Genomic DNA, 18,430 nt, shown 5'->3' with positions numbered 1-18,430 from the left:
CAGTAAATTCATTTCTATCAATAATCACATTAAATGTAAACAGGTTAAGTCTATCAGTCAAGACACAGAGAATGACAGAATGGATAAATAAACATGACCGATCAATATGTTGCATACAAGATACACACCTTAGACACAGAAACATAAAGAGGTTAAAAATAAAACAATGGAAAAAAAATATCAGGCAAACAGTAACGAAAAAAGAGAAAGTGTGGCAATATAAATCTCTGATAAAATAGGCTTTAAATCAAACTCCAACATAAGAAAGAAGGAAGGACGCTCTATAATGATTAAGAGATCAATATACCAAGAAAACATAACCATAATAAATATCTATGCACCCAACGACAGAGCTCCAAAATACATAAAACAAACCCCAACAGAAAAGAAAAATAGACAATTCTACAATAGTAAGAGATTTTAACACACCACTTTCAATGATGGAAAAAACAACTAGAAAGAAACTCAGCAAAAAATACAGAAGATCCAAACAATACAATCAACAACTTGACCTCATAGACATATACAGAACACTCCACCCAATAGCAGCACCGTACACATTCTTCTCCAGCGCACACGGATCATTCTCTAGATTAGATTAATCCTAGGTCACAAAACAAGCCTCAATAAATTCAAAAATAGCAAAATAACACAAGCATCTTCTCAGATCACAAAGCTATAGAAATAAATAACAGGAAGAGTGAGGAAAAAAAATCAAATACTTGGAAGCTGAACAATGCCATACTTAAAAACCACTGGGTAATAAAAGAAATTACAAATAAAATTAAAAATTCCTAGTATCAAACAAGAACGAATATACAATGTAACAAAACCTTTGGGACACAGCAAAAGCAGTGCTCAAAGGCCGAATTATAGCAATAAACACACAAATCAAAAATCAATAATTAACCCTACAATTTGAACAAATAGAAAAAGAGCAGCAAAAGAACCCCACAGCTACCAGAAGAAAGAAAATAATATAGAGCAGAAATAATGAAGCAGTAAAACAAATGAAATGATCAACAAGACTAGAAGCTGGTTCTTTGAAGGTATCAATAAAATTGACAAACCCACCGGCCAAACTGACAAAAGAAAAAAAGGAGAAGATGCAAACAACCCAAATAAGAAATGAGATGGGTGACATTAGAACAGAACGAAATGAAATAAAAAGGATCAAAACAGAATACTACAAAAAATTATACTGCAACAAATTTGAAAACCTAGAGGAAACGGACAAATTCCTAGACACGCACCATCTACCTAAGTTAATACAAACTGAGGTAGAAACTCTGAACAGATCCGTAACAAAAGAAAAAATTGAAGAGGTCATTTAAAAAAATACAAAACAAACAAACAAAAAAAGCCCTGGCCCAGATGGTTTCACCTGAGAATTTTACCAAACATTCAGAGAAGAGTTGACTACAGTACTACTCAAAATATTCCAGAACATAGAAAAGGAAAGAATACTCCCAAATTCATTCCATGAAGCCAGCATAACTCTGATGCCAAAGCCAGGCAAAGACACCATTGTAAGAGAAAATTACAGGCTAAAATCCCTCAAGAACACTGACACAAAAATTCTCAACAAAATTCTAGCCACTAAAATTAAACAGCACATCAAAGAAAAAATGGTAATAATATATCATGATCAAATGGGATTTATATTAGGTATGCAAGAATGGTTCAACATTAGGAAAAAAATCAATGTAATCCACCACATAAATAAAAAAAAAGGAAAATAACCACATGATCATCTCAATTAATGCAGAAAAGGCATCTGATAAAAACTCTCATCAAAATGGAAACAGAGGGAAATTTCTCAACATAATTAAGGGCATATACACAAAGACAACAGCCAACATTATACTCAATGGAGGGAGGCTGAAAGCATTCTCTCTGAGAACAGGAACCAGACAAGATGCCCTTTATCACCACTCTTATTCGGCATTGTACTGGAAGTCCCAGCTACAGCAACAACACAAGAAAGGGAAATAAAGGGCATCCGAACTGGTAAGGAAGAAGGAAAACTATCCCTGTTTGCAGGCAATATGATCCTATACATAGAAAACCCCAAAGAATCCACAAGAAAGCTACTGGAATAGAAGGATTCAGCAAAGGGGCAGGATACAACATCAACATACAAAAATCTCTTGGATTCCTATGTATTAACAAAGAGAACTCTGAAAAGAAAATCAGAAAAACAATATAGTTTACAATAGCCCCCCAAAAGATAAAATACTTAGAAACAAAACTAGGGACATAAAAGACTTATCTTTGACAAAGGGTCAAAGTCCATTCAATGGGGAAGAGATAGTCTCTTCAACAAATACCGCTGGCAAAACTGGATATCCATCTGCAGAAAAATTTAACAGGATCCATACCTCACCCCATACATAAAAACTAACTCAAAGTGGATCAAAGACCTAAAAGTAAAACCTAAAACTATAAAGTTCATGAAGAAAACAGAGGTACAACGCTAGGGGCCCTAATTTATGGCATAAATAGAATATAAGCACAACTAAAAATACACAAACTCCAGGTGATAAACTAGATAACTGGGACCTCTAGTTACCTAGTTTCTATCTAAAAATTAAATACTTATGCTCATCAAAAGACTTTTTCAAGAGTTGAAAAAAGAACCTATCAACTGGGAAAAAATCTTTGGCAACAACATATCTGATAAAGGTTTAATCTCTAAAATATACAGAAAATTTCAACAACTCGACAATAAAAAGAAAACTTACCACAAAACGGGCAAATAACATGAACAGACATTTCACCAAAAAGGACATTAAGGCAGCCAACAAATACATGAAAAGATGCTCGTGACCATTAGCTTTAAGAAAGATGCAAATCAAAACTACCGTGAGATACCATCTCACACCTGCAAGAACAGCACTGATCAAAGATTCAGAAAATAATAAATGCTGGCTAAGTTATGGGAAGATCAGAACGCTCAGACACTGCTGGTGGGAATGCAAAATGGTACAACTACAATGGAAAATGATATGGTACTTCCTTATAAAGCTAGACCTAGAAATACCGTAAAAACCAAAACCAAACTCACCGCCATCGAGTCAATTTCGACTTATAGCGGCCCTATAGGACAAAGCAGAACTGCCCCCTAGCGTTTCCAAGGAGTACCTGGTGGATTCAAACTCCCGACCTTTTGGTAAGCAGCCATAGCTCTTAACCACTACACCACCAGGGTTTCCAGAAATACCATACAATCCAGCAATTTCACTTCTAGGAAGATATTCTAGAGAAATAAGAGCCATCACATGAATAGACATATGCACACCCATGTTCACTGCAGCATTATTCACAATAGCAAAAAGATGGAAACAACCCAAGTGCCCATCAACACATGAATGGATAAACTATAGTACATACACACAATGGAACACTACGTAACGGTAAACAACAATGATGAATCGGCAGAACACCTGACAACGTGGAAATCTGGAGGGCATTATACTGAGTAAAATAAGTCAATCACAAAAGGACAAATATTGCATGAGACCACTATTACAAAACTCAAAGAAAGGTTTACACGCAGAAAGAAACAATTTTTGATGGTTTCAAGGGAGGTGAAGGCTGGGGAGGGGAAATCACTAACTAGAAAGTAGACAAGTATTAACTTTGGTGAAGAGAAAGGCTACATACAATATAGGGAAGTCAACACATCTTGCCCAAGACAAAGCTAGACACTTAGAAGAACCAAAAAAAAAAAAAAAAAAAAAACCACTGCTGTCAAGTCGATTCCAACTCATAGCGACCCTACAGGGCAGAGTAGAACTGCCCCGTGGAGTTTCCAATGAGCACCTGGCAGATTCGAACTGCTGACCTTTTGCTTAGCAGCTGTAGCACTTAACCACAACGCCACCAGGAACACAAGGGGGAAAAAAAAGGCAACCACAGTACATACTATAGCATATATAATCCTAGAGCAGTAAAAACAAATAATAACTTACAAGTAGATACCTAGGCAGATACGTATGCTGAATAGCGGAAGGAGGGTGTATAGGAGTATACCCGTGTACATACACAGGTTAGGCCGTGGATAGTTTTACATACATATTTATAAGTACAGCATATATATTTATATACACGATAGAGCACAAAAGGAACACAGCCATAAAAGCTTCTTAGACACATCCAAACACCTTGAGGGACTGAGTTACTGGGGCTGAGGGCTGGGGACCACGGACTCGGGTGACATCTCAGTCAACTGGCACTACATAGTCCATAAAGAAAATGTTTAACATCCTACTTTGGTGAGTAGCGTCTGGGGTCTTAGGACTGGCCGTCTAAGATACATCTATTGGTCCCATCCCATCCAGAGTAAAGGAGAAAGAAGAAAACCAAAGAGACAAGGGAAAGATTAGTCCCAAGACTAAAGGACCACATGAACCACAGCCTTCACCAGCCTGAGCCTAGAAGAACGAGATAGTGCCTGGCTAACACCACCAATGGCTCTGACAAGCATCGCAATAGAGGGCCCCAGGAAAAGCAGGTGAAAAACGCAGAACAAAATTCAAATTCACAATAAACACACCAGACATACTAGTCTGACAGAGACTGGAGGAACACCCCAGACAATGGCCACAGGACACTCTTCTACCACAGAACTGAAGCCACTCCCAAAATTCACCTTTCAGACAAAGATTAGATAGGCCTATAAAACAAATAATAACACATGAGGAATGTGCTTCTTCTTAGCTCATTCAAGTATGTGAGACCAAATAGGCAACACCTGCCCAAATCCAAAGACGAGAAAGCAGGAAGGGACAGGAAACCTGAACAAATGGAAACAGAGTGCGAGGTGGGAAGAGGGAGAATGCTGATACATTGTGGGGATTGCATCCAATTTGTGTATAAATTTTTGAATGAGAAACTAAGGTGCACTGTAAACTTTTACCTAAAACACAATTTTAAAAAAATCTAAATGGCCAATGAACATATAAATAGGTGTTCAATCTCATTAGTAAGGAAAATGCAAATTAAAACCTCACAGAGATATCACTACACACCCATCAGATTGACAAATAGTAAAACTGACAATACCCAAATGTTGGTATGGATGTGTGCTGGAGGAACAGTCTGCCTCGACGCTTCCCATGTGGGCTGCCTAAGTAAAGGTCTTGGGCCAAGTGCATTCTCAGATAAGGAGGCTGGGAACTGGGTCACCCTCTCTGCCCCAGATCCTTCTCCTTATTGGAGAAGACTTCCCAGTTTTGGGCACACAGTAATTTTCTGTATCTTGCACACATGTGGGCACCATACAGCACCTTGCCAACCCCACGTCTATACCTGTTTCCAATTGGGAGGGAACAGGGTCTCTTGTGCTACAGCACAAGACGGAATATACAATAGTAATAGACTGTAAGAGCTGGCCTTGAGGGGTGGACTGAAGGGGAAACAGGCTTTGAAAGACAGAACATGAGCACCCTTGTGTCTGTGTAGTCCACTTGTTCACTACCATTTGCTGAGGCAGTCTTATTTATAAGTCCCTGGCTTGTAGCCACTACTGTCCACTACCCCTATAGAACCTCTGCCCTCCCCCTGTGGGGTGCAGAGATCTGCTTTGATCCTGCAGCCACCCAGGACTTGTCTCATCTGTAAGTCTCCCTAATAAACTCCTTTGCTGCCACCCTGGATTTGCCCAGGTCTTTGATTTCTTAGTGCCCTCCACTTTTGGAAGTAAGTTTCAAGTTACTGGACTATGTCTGGACAATGTGGAGCAACAAGAATCTTACGCACTCCCAGTGGGCCTTTATAAAATGGTACAGCCACTTTTTAAAGCCGCAGTTGTTTTTACCTTTATTCACTGAAGTTGAAGGTACACTGCAATTCCACAAAGCAATTCTACTGTTAAATAAATTCCTACTCATGTACATGAGAGTACAGGTGTAAAATTGGAGCAGAAACAGCATCGATAGTAGCGTCAGAACCTGTCAAACTTCAGGAGGGTAATGACCAGGATCAGCCCAAATCTGATTCCCATGAGGTAGAGGTCAAACATGCCCCTACTCGCCAAAATTTTTACCAATTCTGACACCGACCGTCCTCCCCACAGCACTCTCTACTTCTCTGCTGGGTTCTATAATCCATTGCAATGGCCATACAGAATTCACAGACCATATTTACAGTTAAATCATTTATTCAGGAAGTAACAGGTTACATACAACTCAGGATCAGAATCAGGAAGCTTGTAGACAAAGTCCCCCTTCTTCAGTGCAAGACAGGTCTCTCAGCTCCTCTCAGTCCTGAGGCCAGGCTCCTTTTGGCCCTGCCATCTGTCACCACTGACTTTGCTGCAGGTCCCCTTCTGGGCTTGTCGCCACTGGGTCTGCTGCCGGGCCCCTTCTGGATCTCTCGCTCTCTTCAGCGTTACAGCCCTTGACCCATGTTATAGCTCTTTTAGGAGGTTCCTTGCCTCATCTCTCTGCTTCTTCTCTCTTCTGTCTTCCTTCCACTTCTCCACCTGCTTCTTTCTGTCCGAAAAACCTCTGTGGGGTTAGCTGCATATATACACAGACTCCTCCTCAATCTCAGTGCATGGCCCTCCCACCAGGGCCACAAATTCACCAATCCCCTCTAGGTAGGCCACAGATACTTCATTTGCATAGTAGGCCACAGTCATTTCATTTGCACAGTAGAGGCATAGTTTCTTGAACAATTCCCGCATGGTGCCTACCAATCACAGGGCAGGCTACAGCCCAGGACCAGACAAAAAGTATCAAACCACAGTTGTTTACAGCTTACCCAGGAAATGTCAGTCAACCTGGACAAAAGTAACAAAGCCTCTCTGGTAAAAAACTAGGGCAAAGGTAACTCTTCTGGTTTTAGGGAGAAAAATTTCTCCAGGTGCTTTCCCAAAGAAAAGGCCACATAAAGGAACATATTTCACCATAATGGTATAAAAATGTTCATAGCCGAAATGTCCACAGTGGCCAAAAGCTACAAACCACCTAAATATCCATCTACATGGATGCTGATACAATGAAATACTATACAGCCATCATATTTAATGAACTACAGTTGTACACAACAACACGGATTAATCTCAGGAAGTTAAGCTATAAAAGACACATACATACAATATGACCCTTCATATAAATTGTAAAAATAAGAAAAACTAAAGTACATCATTTAAAGGTATATTTACAGGTAGAAAAATATAAAAGGAAGGAAATGATAAAAATCAGGATATTAATCACCTCTAGGGAATTGGGAGAGGATTCATCATCAGGTAGAGGCACATGGGGGGTAGGGGTGCTTCTAGGTACAGGTGATATTCTATTTCTTGACGTGGGTGATGTTCACATGACTTTTAGCTTTAAAATTTTCTGTTAAACTTAACAGACATTATTTTAGGCACTTTTCTAAATATGTGTTACACTTCACAATTAAAAAAAAATTTATAAAACTTTCCCAAATACCTCTTTCTAAATCACATCTCCAGGAACTGACAGAATACCAACTGAGATGTTTCAACAAATGGATGCAACACTGGAAGAGTTCACTCATCTATGCCAAAAAGTCTGGAAGACAGCTACCTGGCCAACCGAATGGAAGAGATCGACTCAATGGCACCTAATAAACAAATAGATCACACCTCTAGAGATATGAATTTTATTATAAATCTTAGCTTATATGCTTTATAGCAGAGAAAAAAAATTAGTTTGAGATGTTAATAGTTGTAATAATTTAGATACACCTTCCTTACAAATATATTACGAGAATTAACACTGCTACATAGCTGAGTATGCATTCCAATCACACTAGTACTAAAAGAACAGTTACATCAAACAGTCCTTAAATCGAACTCAGAAGAAATCTCTATTATCTAGCAAACACTGCCAAATAACTATATGAAAAATTTTGTACTTTACAGGGGCAGGGGTTTGGGGACCACAGTTAAGGGCACATGTAGGCCAACTGGGATAATAAAATCTATTAAGAAAACATTCTGCATCCCACTTTGGAGAGTGGCTTCTGGGGTCTTAAACGCTAGCAAGCAGCCATCTAAGATGCATCAACTGGTCTCAACTCACCTGGAGCAAAGGACAATGAAGAACACCAAAGATACAAGGTAATTATGAGTCCAATAGATAGAAAGGACCACATAAACCAAAGACTACATCAGCCTGAGCCTGGAAGAACTAGATGGTGCCTGGCTACAACCAATGTCTGCCCTGACAGGGAACACAACAGAGAACTCCTGAGGGAGCAGGAGAGCATGGGATAAACAAATAAACAAATAAAATGGGATGCAGACCTCAAATTCTCATAAAAAGACCAGACTTAATGGTCTGACTGAGACTAGAAGGACCCCGGAGGTCATGGTCCCCAGACCTTAGCCAAAGACAGGAACCATTCCCAAAGCCAACTGTTCAGACAGGGATTGGGCCGGACTCAAAAAAAAATAAAAATAAAAACCAAACCCACTGCCGTCGAGTCGATTCCGACTCATAGCAACCCTATAGGACTGGACTGTGGGATAGAAAATGACACTGGTGAGGAATGAACTTCTTGGATCAAGTAGACACACGAGACTATGTGGGCAGCTCCTGTCTGGAGGGGGAGAAGAGAGGGCAGAGGGGACCTTAAAATATAGAGTGAAGGGAAGCAGTATGCTGTCTCATTAGGGGGAGAGCAACTAGGAGTATATACGAAACTGTATATAAATTTTTGTATGAGAAACCGACTTGATTTGTAAACTTTCACTTAAAGCACAATAAAAAATTTTTAAAAAATAAAGAATTTTATACTTTAAAATTACAGTTTCATATTACACAAAATAAACAGCATTTGTTAAGGCTTAAAGTAAACAGGTTTAAACAGGAAACAAACAGGTCTACTTTTAAAACAAGATTTTGGCTTTTAGGAAAAGGATACCATGTATGTAAGCAACTTTACCATAAGAAATATAATTAGAGCCCTTCTTAATTTTCATAGTCAAATGAAAGTAACTGGATGACCAAAATTTTCCTGAAAATTTAATAGTCAAAATACTTCAGCACTGAAGAGGCAATATTTCTTAAAAGCTTTCCTGGTGTGGAACCACACTAACCAGAAATACTGTTAAAGAGCTTTTTATTGCCTGGAGACAGCTTTTCTTCAATATCACTAACAGCAGTAACTCTGGCTCACACATTCAAAAATACTTAAACATTTTTTCTCTTTTTCTCTCTTAAGAAAACTCTATAGCTGTATAACAAACAATGGAATCTTCAATGAGATCCTCAGCTGGTTCTGTTTTCCACTGAATTTCACCATTATTGTAGCCATATCTGCACACTGTAAGAAAATATCAAAGGAGTCTGAGACCCCCATTTTTCTTCAGGACAAATAAATTTTCTGTACATCAGAGTTTGGAGTGTAAAATTCCTCTATCTTCTTTGGTTGTATCTCTAAACACAATAACCTGCTTTCTCAGGCTGTCAGTTAATAAAACACAAAAGTTCTCAAACAGCAAAGAATGAGACAACAGAAATCTGTAAGTACATAAATGCTGAGGTAATTTTTTTTTTAATTCATTCTAGTAAGTTAATACGAAATGATTCTATTTGTGTGACACATGGGGCTTGGTCAGAGAAAACCAAATTTAAACTGCGAGGAGTTGAAGAAGCTAGACCAAAGCCTGGATAGGCCAGCAGGATGCAATGACAGCCAGGCCCCCATCACCTGGGAACTGGCAGGGAATCTGGGGACAGACTGGGTACTACTGGGTGATTTTCTGGAGAAATAACAATCCAAATACAGAACTCCCCAGCTGAGAGATATGCAAACTGCTTTCCTTTTGATTTAGCTAACATATGGCCACACAGTAGTCTCCGCTATGATCTGTGCTTTACTACATTTCTCAAAAATCATCTACGAATGATTACACCAGTACATCTTAAAGACAGGTTCCCTAATAGGGAGCCACGAAATGAACATTCCCAAGCCAACATACCAGAAAAGGAAAGACTTTTTAGGTTTTATCAAAAGTAATACTTCTAGTCAGAGCTACTAAGCTGAATGAAGTGCTATACTGCATTTCTGCATTTTGAATTACTACAGTTGCTATAATCTCTCCCTTTTTATTACATCCTCAGCCCAACCGCCAGATTAATCTTCCCAGAACTCCATGACTCCGTATTAAAAACTATGCCCCAGCCTCCTGAATCAAGTACAAACTCCCCTGCCTAGCATTCAAGCAAGAATCTCCATAATCAAAGTCCACCAGAGTCGACTTTACTTCTTATCACTACCAAACCACTGTCCCAAATGCAATGTTCGCCCCTATTCCTTTCCTGAAGTAAACGTTCATCTTCCTTCTCTCTTCCCCACTTGCCATCTGCACCCTGTCCATTCTTTGTGTCACCTCCTTCTCTGACATCATACACACCGATTTCTGTCAACAGCTGTGCATTGAGAATTTATTCTGTTCCAGAAGCTGGAAAAGCCTCTTCCACTTTTGCCCAGATTATCTATAACGTCTATATATATATAAAATAATCGTCTATAATGTAGACTCCTACCATTTACTATCTCAATCTCCCTGCATGTCACTTCCTTGTATTTGTGTGACTGCCTCTTAAACGGAACACTCTTTTTATTTTCTAGTTGATTCTTGTGTGCAATCCCCATTTAACTGTCGGTGATTTGTCCCTAAGAACCCAAACTTAGGCATCTGTTGCCCCACCTTCCCACCAGACACATGCCAAAGGGCTAAACGCATTGATAACTGGTGTTACACATGTTTTTCATTTGTAAACGTTGTGACTTAATTACACTTCTGTGCCTTCCTGGGGGAAGAGAACGAAAGAGAAAAGAGCTTGCCGGCCCTGAAAGATTATTTTTAGTCGCCTGGCATTGTCCTTAGCTAGTTAGATAAACATTTCTGGGACACTCCTACTGCATGTCAGGCGCAAGCATAAGTATTCTGTCTACGGTGCCTTAACCGCAATTGTTTCTCCAGCACCTGTCACTGTTTTCAGAGCATAGTGTGTTGTTAGGTGTCACTGAGTCACTTCCGACTCACAGCGACCCTATGTACAACAGAAACTTGAAACACTGGCCGGTCCCGGGCCATCCTCAGAATCGTTATGTTTGAGCCCAACAGCACAGAGTGAACACCCGGTAAGTATGGGATGATGAATGAGTGTAGCCTTCCTGCCCTCAAGCAGCTTACATTTTTAGGGAGTGGGGCTTTGGGGAACCAACACATAAACAAATGAACGCGGAAATTTCATGAAATAAGTGCTATGGAGAAAATAAAACCAAACTCGACCTGCTGCCATCCAGTCGATTCCGACTGATAGCGACCCTACAGGACAAAGCACAACTGCCCCAGAGTGTTTCCCAGGCTACAATCCTTAGGGAAGCAGACTGCCACATCCTCCTCCCGAGCAGCCGTCGGCGGGTTTGAACCATCAACGGAGGAGATACAACCATAACGAATACCGTACCGAACGCAGTAGCTTGGTGGCGCAGTAGCTCCGGAGAGCTCAGCTGCTAACCCGAAGGTGGGCAGCTCGAAGCCACCAGCGCTCCTCGGAAACCCAGGGCAGCTCTACTGTCCTGCAGGCTCGCTGTGAGTGGGGCTGACCCGGCCGCCGCGGGGAGCAGCAGCTCGCCAGCTCCGAGGTCTTCCTCAGTGGGGTCAGGGCTGCGCGGCGGGCTCGGCGGCTGAGAGGGCGCTACCCCCGCGTCCACAGCCCCGTGTCCCTCACTCCAGGGGCACCCCGACAGCACCCACCCCGCGAGGGGCTCTGACGCTCGGCGGGGTCGTGAGGTCAGGCACGTGGCCTCGGGCCGGGACCTGGGGAGCGCTGGCGGCGGGCAGGTTAACTCACCTGGCGCCCCCCGCTCCGGAGCCCGCGCCCACACCTGCGCTTTCCCGCCCCGGTCAGTGCCACAGCCAGCCGAGAGGGCTAAGTTTTGACCTTGAGACCCGGGAGGCCCAGGGGTCGGCGCCCCCTCCCCGTCGGCGACAGCGGAGACGTGCAGGTGGGTGAGAGGGGAGGCGGGCGCTCCCTTGGCGGCGACCCGCGCTGCCCGCCCCGCCCCGCCCTGCCCCACGAGCGGCCGCCGGGGGGCGCGCGACGCTGGCCCGGGGCTCGAGGCCTCGGGAGGACAGCGAGGCGATTGGTGGGCGGGCGCGGGGCCACGCGGGCGGGGGCGGGGCGAGGGCCGCACATGCGCACGGGCGGCGGCCGGCACGCGGCGCTCGCGCTCGCCGCTTAAATGAGCCTGGGCTCCCCGCGCTCGCCACTTCCGCGGAGCCCGCGCCACGACCGCAGCCGGCGGCCTCGCGAGCCGCGTACCGGGGCGACCCGCGCCGGGCCCCGCCGGCCCCCGCCCGCGCATCCTCGTCCCTCGGCTCCGGGGCGGTCCATGGGACGGAGCGCCGTCGGGGGGCTCGAGCGGCGCTGGAGCCCGCCGGGGGGCTCGGCCATGGCGGGCCGCAGGACCTGAGCCCTGCCTCGCGGGCACGGAGCCTGGTGGCCGGCGATGGGGACGCAGCGGGGCTCGCGCCGCGCCGGGCCGTGAGCGCCGCGTCGCCTCCTCGCCGCCGCCCCAGCCCTCGCGCGGCGCCAAGCCGGCCGGCACCATGGCCCTGGAGCAGCTGTGTCCGGTCCTCAAAGGTGAGCGCCCGGGCCGCGGACGGCGCCCCTTGCGGGCCTCGGCCTCGCTCCCCGCCGGCGCCGGCGACCCTTTGTCTGGAGCCGCCCGCCGGCGCCTGGGGCTGTGGGGCGACGGGGTCCCTCGGCTCTCGCTGCCCTCGCCGCCGCGTAAAGTTGGGGGGTCTGTGCGGGCGGAGCCGAGGCCGGCCTCTTCCGAAATCTCCGAACAAAAGTGGTGCCGCTTCCACAGCGAAAGCCCGCGCCGGGACGGCGGGCAGCGCGCCCGGAAAGCCCGGGCGGCCGGCGGGGGGCGCGGGCCGGGACCCCGCTGGCGGGCGGCCGAGGGAGTGCCCGCGCTGGGCCCCACCTGCTGCGGCCGCCCGGGCTGCGGCACGACTGCGGGCTCCGGGGGCGATTCGGCGGGCCCGGGTGACGCTCCTCCCGCCGAGCCCGAGCCCGAGCCCGCCGGACACCGTGCGCGGGCGCCCGAGTCTCCCCGGCTTGTCGGAGCAGGAGGCGGCCGGCCGGCTTGTCCGGTGCACGACGCTCCGGAACGTACCGTGCCTGCGCTGCCAGGCGGTGGTCTCAGGTGGACATGATGTACGCGGGCAGGTACAGTTGTGATCCAGAGTTGCCTGTGAAGCTCGGCACCGAATGAATCTTTTCAATCCTTAGAAGGAAACAGGACAACTCAATAAAGGGCTTCTCTTTTCTTCTCCTGATTTACACTGAGAAGGGAATGTAAGTTGTAATGTCATAAAATTTTTTTTATACTGCCGGAAGGGAGTTTTAAGGTATTGTGTTGGTTGTTTTATATATATGTTTTTGTATCTTGATATTTGTAGTGACAACTTTTGGCGTTTTTTTTCTTCATGGACTTTTCTTTTCAAACGTTTTATTAGAAAATTCAGTATAATTTTGCTTTAAATTTTAACGGGAGAAATGATCAACTCTGAATATTCCAAAACTCGGACTTGAGATTTTAGCAAATTAGCTTGAAATGTTTTAACTGCCCAAGTATATGCGTCTTATAGCTTGTGTTTAGGTTGTCTTGGATTTCCAGGATGGTGAATATTTCAGTCTGTAAGTTCTTAGTGATTTCTTCAGTATATTGAAATAAAAAAACAATTCTGAATTTAATCCCACGGGTTTTCACGTCTGTAACTCGTAGTTTGTATAGTCGTTTCTTGGGGGTTAAAATTTTGTCATTCTTTTTCATAATAAGTTATATGCACAGTGGGATTTTTGATAGTGAGACTTGTCTGACTTTTCTTCCCTTGTTCTGATGTGCTCACCGGGCTTCTCATCCTAATGACAGTCCATCCGAGGGTAGCACCTTGGGGAGAAATCATGGTATATCTGTTATTCAGCTTTACCTGCAGAACTTGACGAAACAGCTGTGTAGGACAGGGTCTCTGTACGTACTCCTGGAATGGTAAACAGGTTTGCAGATTTTCTGCCTTTGCTTTGTATCCTTGATACACACTGCCCTCTTTGGCCACAGTGGTATAGCATTTAATCGTTGCACCTTGCAAGACAGGATTCTGTGGTGATGGTAGAGCTAGTGAAAAACAATGTAGTATCCAGCTTTTTTTTTTTTTGATGTTACCCAGCTTAAACTATTTTTACATGCTGGAATATCTTTACAGTTTAAGCTGAATTTTTTATGTGCTACACGGCCTACTAGAGAGAAGGCAAGCTATTTTTAAGTCTTCTGAAGTTCCTTATGCTTGTAAATGCGGGGAGTTGGTCTTGGAAGGACTCAAGGAATTGTTAGCAGTAATTGATTCTGAGGAGAAAACCTGAGGGAGCTGAGACAGAGGGAAGGGAAGATTCACTTCCACTGTATAGCCATTTCTGTCACTTAATTATTTTTTTTTTCTTTGTTACCAAATGTATGTGTTGCCCACAGAAGAAAGATGTGGCAGTGTGCATCCATAAAAGATTTACAGGCTTAGAAGCCCTACAGGGCAGTTCTACTCTGTCCTACAGCATGTCTTGAGTCAGAATCCACAAGACAGCAGTGGGTCTGGTTTTGATTTGTTTTGTGTTATTTTTAATTTCTAAAACTTTTTCTTTTTAAAAATGTCAGCCATTTCTTCTGGTGCTAGTCATTGTGTGCACCAAGGCGTGGGTATCCCTTAAGGATCCTGTAAAGGGAATTGCTTCAACACTGAGGAGATTCTTAACTGAAACACTTAACATTTGCCTAATTGTAGGCATTACCTACCAAAAGCCTTGTTTGAATTATTATGGTCAGTTTTTACTGAAACAAATCAGCTGTAATGAGTGTTTGAGATTTTAAGTAGAAGATAATTTCAGTTGTTTAAGATGCCATTAGTTCTTCTTGTTTCACTTTTCAGCCCTGAGGACAAAAGGATAGATCTACTAGGCCTCTTCAACCTTTCATGTGTTGGTGAAACTGAGTAATTCCCTGTCAACTGCTGGAATCACTCCAGGTCTCATCAGATTTGACTTGTCTTCTATCAGAGTAACCGTCAGAGCCACATGAAATAGTGCAAGAGAATTATAAACCCATTTTACTGTTGTTATTCGCTCTGCACGCCAGCTCCAGGGGGATCCTGTTTAACTTACCTGATTTAAAGCTGTGTAAGGTCTTTTTTTTTTTTAAGCTCTTTTAAGCTGTGGTTAAGTGCTACAGCTGCTAACCAAAAGGTCAGCAGTTCAGATCGACCAGGCGCTCTTTGGAAAGGTAGGGGGCAGTTCTGCTCTGTCCTGTAGGGTCGCTATGGGTCAGAATTGACTCGATGTCAGTGGGTTTGGTTTTTTTGGGTTTAAGCTGTGGTTAAATTTACGATGTAACAGCACAAATATCCCTTTACACCATATATCAGGAACCTCGCCTGAGACTGTGAGGACTCTTAGCTCCTATTCTTCCTTCTTAAACCTCATCAAAGAAACTAATCTGTGACTGTGCAGAAGCCTGGTACCAAAAACCAACCCCTTTTAACAGTGAGGGGTTTAAACACAACTTTGTTACAAATGAGCTTTTAGTTATTTCCCCCAAGGACTGGAAAGCCTGTGTTAAGCCTGGCAATTGAAAAATCCTATTGCGTGATGGTTGTATTAGAGTAAACCCTCAAATGTTTACGTATGTTTCGAGATCAAGCTCACCTTTTAGGAAGGACTCGTGATTCTTTACACACGTGCATTAGAAAGCAAGTTCAAATCAAAACCACTTTCAGTCCTTTTTGGAATGATCGACTAAATAGAATTTATGCCTAAGATTTTAAAAATAGCAATTAAAAGTCTGCTCTTGAGTTACTGCTGATTCAGCACAGTCTCCTATCGTTTTTCTATTTATGCTATTGATCATGAGACACTTTGAGATCCCGATTATATAGTCTTTGAGATGGAAGGGGGGAAATCCTAAGTGACCTAATCTAGAGGTTTCCAAACTTTCCAAAACCCATTCTTCAGAGTAAAAACAACAATGATAGATAAGAGCAAGGCTGCTCTGATGGGTGGGGGGCCCACCGTCTCAATCATTGCAAACAACAGGGCCACCCTGAAAGAACGAATACTTTTCAGCATGTTTATACGTCACATACAAAATTACAGAGTATGCCGATCTGAAAGTTCAATTCTTCCTAATCAAAATGACATTAAGACACGTTGGCCTAAATATGCCTAGAATAACATATCGGAAATTACTGTACTCGTGAGTGAGAAGATAGCAAATGCTTTTTGAAACATGGCCTGCTCGTGTTAAAATGTGACGGAAGCTGCCGTGTGTGTCGGGGGAGGACTCCAGTGTCATTAGAGTAGACCTACAGAACTGCCCCCTCAGGAGCATTCTGGTACCAAGGAGGTTGTCACATGGTGCAGGAAAGGGGGAGCCCTGCACTGCTTAGATATTCTGGTACCAACAAGGTTGTCACATGGTGCAGGAAAGGGGGAGCCCTGCGTTGCTGAGTTACTCTTTCTCACAAAAATGACTGGCAGTGTGATTAGCATATGTGGGCTGGAGTGATCCCAAAGTTCACCGAGATCCATCATTATTCCTAACTCCAGTAAGTAAGCTTGTATTTGATTAAATTTGGGTTTTTTTTATTCTTTGGAAAGAAATTTGGGAAAAATGGGTTATTAACTACGTCAAATGGTATGAAGACTGACCGAACTCCATTTTGTTTTGATAGACAGTAGTAATGAGCAGGGAGACCAGTTAGTTGTTGCATTGTGGCATTTAATAAACCTCTTGTTTACTGTTTAGATACTATAGAAAGGTTTGAAAAGAGGCATGTTTAATTACTAACAAAGGTGAACTGACCCAGCTGGAAGAAAAGGAGAGCAGTAGCTGGACATACGATGAAGAAGAAAAATATCAATTCCTTTCCCACCCCCTGATTCATAGTCAGATAAAAAGAAGTTGGGTCGAACACATGGCTGCTTACTGAGCTGTGTGTTTTCCAGTTTGTTAGTGCAGGGCTCTGTACTATATGTCATGGCGTTACAAAGGTGTGATCAGGACCATGCTTGATCACTTAATTTATTCAGCAGACTTTTATTGAATGCCATTGTTGGCTGGACACTGGAGATGCACCAGTGAATCAGACAAGGCCCGCTGTTTTTAGTAGTAAGAGACAGACAATAAACAAGCAAGAAAATAACAGTAAGAATGAAAATAAAACAAGATGAAGAGAAAATGCAGAGATACTTCAAAAGTCAGAGGGGGCCTCATGAGACCAGAACTGAAAGAACTAGCCATGCAAAGAGATTCTAGGCAGAAGGAATAGCTAGTGCCTCCCTAAAACCGAACCTAACCCATTGCTGTCCAGTCGATTCTGACTTATACTGATCCTGTAAGACAGAGTAAAACTATCCCATAGGGTTTCCAAGGGGCAGCGGTGGATTCAAACTGCCAACCTTTTGGTTAGCAGCTGAGTTTCTAACCACCGTGCCACCTGAGTACCCAGTATATCCCTGGGTGGGGTAAACTATTAACCTATTTGGTTGCGTATGATCAAGAACTGATGGTACTGAAGAAGGCCAAGCTTCACTGAAGACACTGGCAAAAAACAAGGCTCCAGGAATTGACAGAATACCAATTGCGATGTTTCAGCAAATGGATACAACATGAGAAGCACTCACTTGTTTGTGCCAAGAAATTTAGAAAACAGCTACCCGGCCAACCGACTGGAAGAGATCCATACTTGTGCCCATTCCAAAGAAACGTGACCCAACAGAATGTGAGAATTGTTCAACAATATCATTAATATCACACGCAAGTAAAATTAATGCTGAAGATTATTCAAAAACTGTTGGAGCAGCACATCAACAGGGAACTACCAGAAATTCAAGCCAGATTTAGAAGAGGACGTGGAGCAAGGATTATAATTACAGATGTCAGATGGATCCTGGCCAAAAGGAGAAAACACCAGAAAGGTGTTTACATGTGTTTTATTGGCCGTGCAAGGCATTCAGTTATGGGGATTGTAACAAATTATGGATAACATTGCAAAGAATGGGAAATCCAGAACACTTAATTTTGCTCATGGGGAACCTGTACATAGACCACGAGGCATTTGTTCAAACAGAACGGGGCGATACTTTTTGGTTTAAAATCAGGGTACATGTGTTTCAGGGCTGTATCCTTTCGTAACACTTACTTAGTCTCCATGCTGAGCAGATAATCCTGGAAGCTAGACTATCTGAAGAACACAGCATCAGGATTTGAGGAAGACTCATTAACAACCTGTAGTATGCAGATAACACAGCGTTGTTGCTGAATGTGAGGAGGACTTGAAGCACTTACTGATGAAGTACTACAGCCATCAGTGTGGATTATA

The 18,430-nt window shown here is 43.5% G+C and overlaps 2 protein-coding genes across 2 annotated transcripts in view; one reads left to right on the top strand and one right to left on the bottom strand.

Annotated features, from left to right (window-relative positions):
• Nucleotides 1-11,508: 11,508 nt before the first annotated feature.
• LOC135228343 (skin secretory protein xP2-like) lies at nt 11,509-12,609 on the bottom strand. The gene has a single exon (XM_064273519.1). The coding sequence runs from the start codon at nt 12,607-12,609 to the stop codon at nt 11,509-11,511; it is 1,101 nt and encodes a 366-aa protein (XP_064129589.1).
• NETO2 (neuropilin and tolloid like 2) overlaps nt 12,559-18,430 on the top strand; it is a 53,201-nt gene continuing 47,329 nt past the window's right edge. The window contains exon 1 of the mRNA XM_023555671.2: nt 12,559-12,641. Coding sequence (XP_023411439.2) covers nt 12,608-12,641 — 34 coding nt within the window. The 5' untranslated portion in view covers nt 12,559-12,607. The remainder of the gene's footprint in view (nt 12,642-18,430) is intronic.

Source organism: Loxodonta africana, chromosome 21 (genome assembly GCF_030014295.1).
Source record: "Loxodonta africana isolate mLoxAfr1 chromosome 21, mLoxAfr1.hap2, whole genome shotgun sequence".
Taxonomy (NCBI): domain Eukaryota; kingdom Metazoa; phylum Chordata; class Mammalia; order Proboscidea; family Elephantidae; genus Loxodonta; species Loxodonta africana.
Note: the sequence above shows the minus strand (reverse complement) of the source record. Positions and strands in the feature narration are given on the sequence as shown.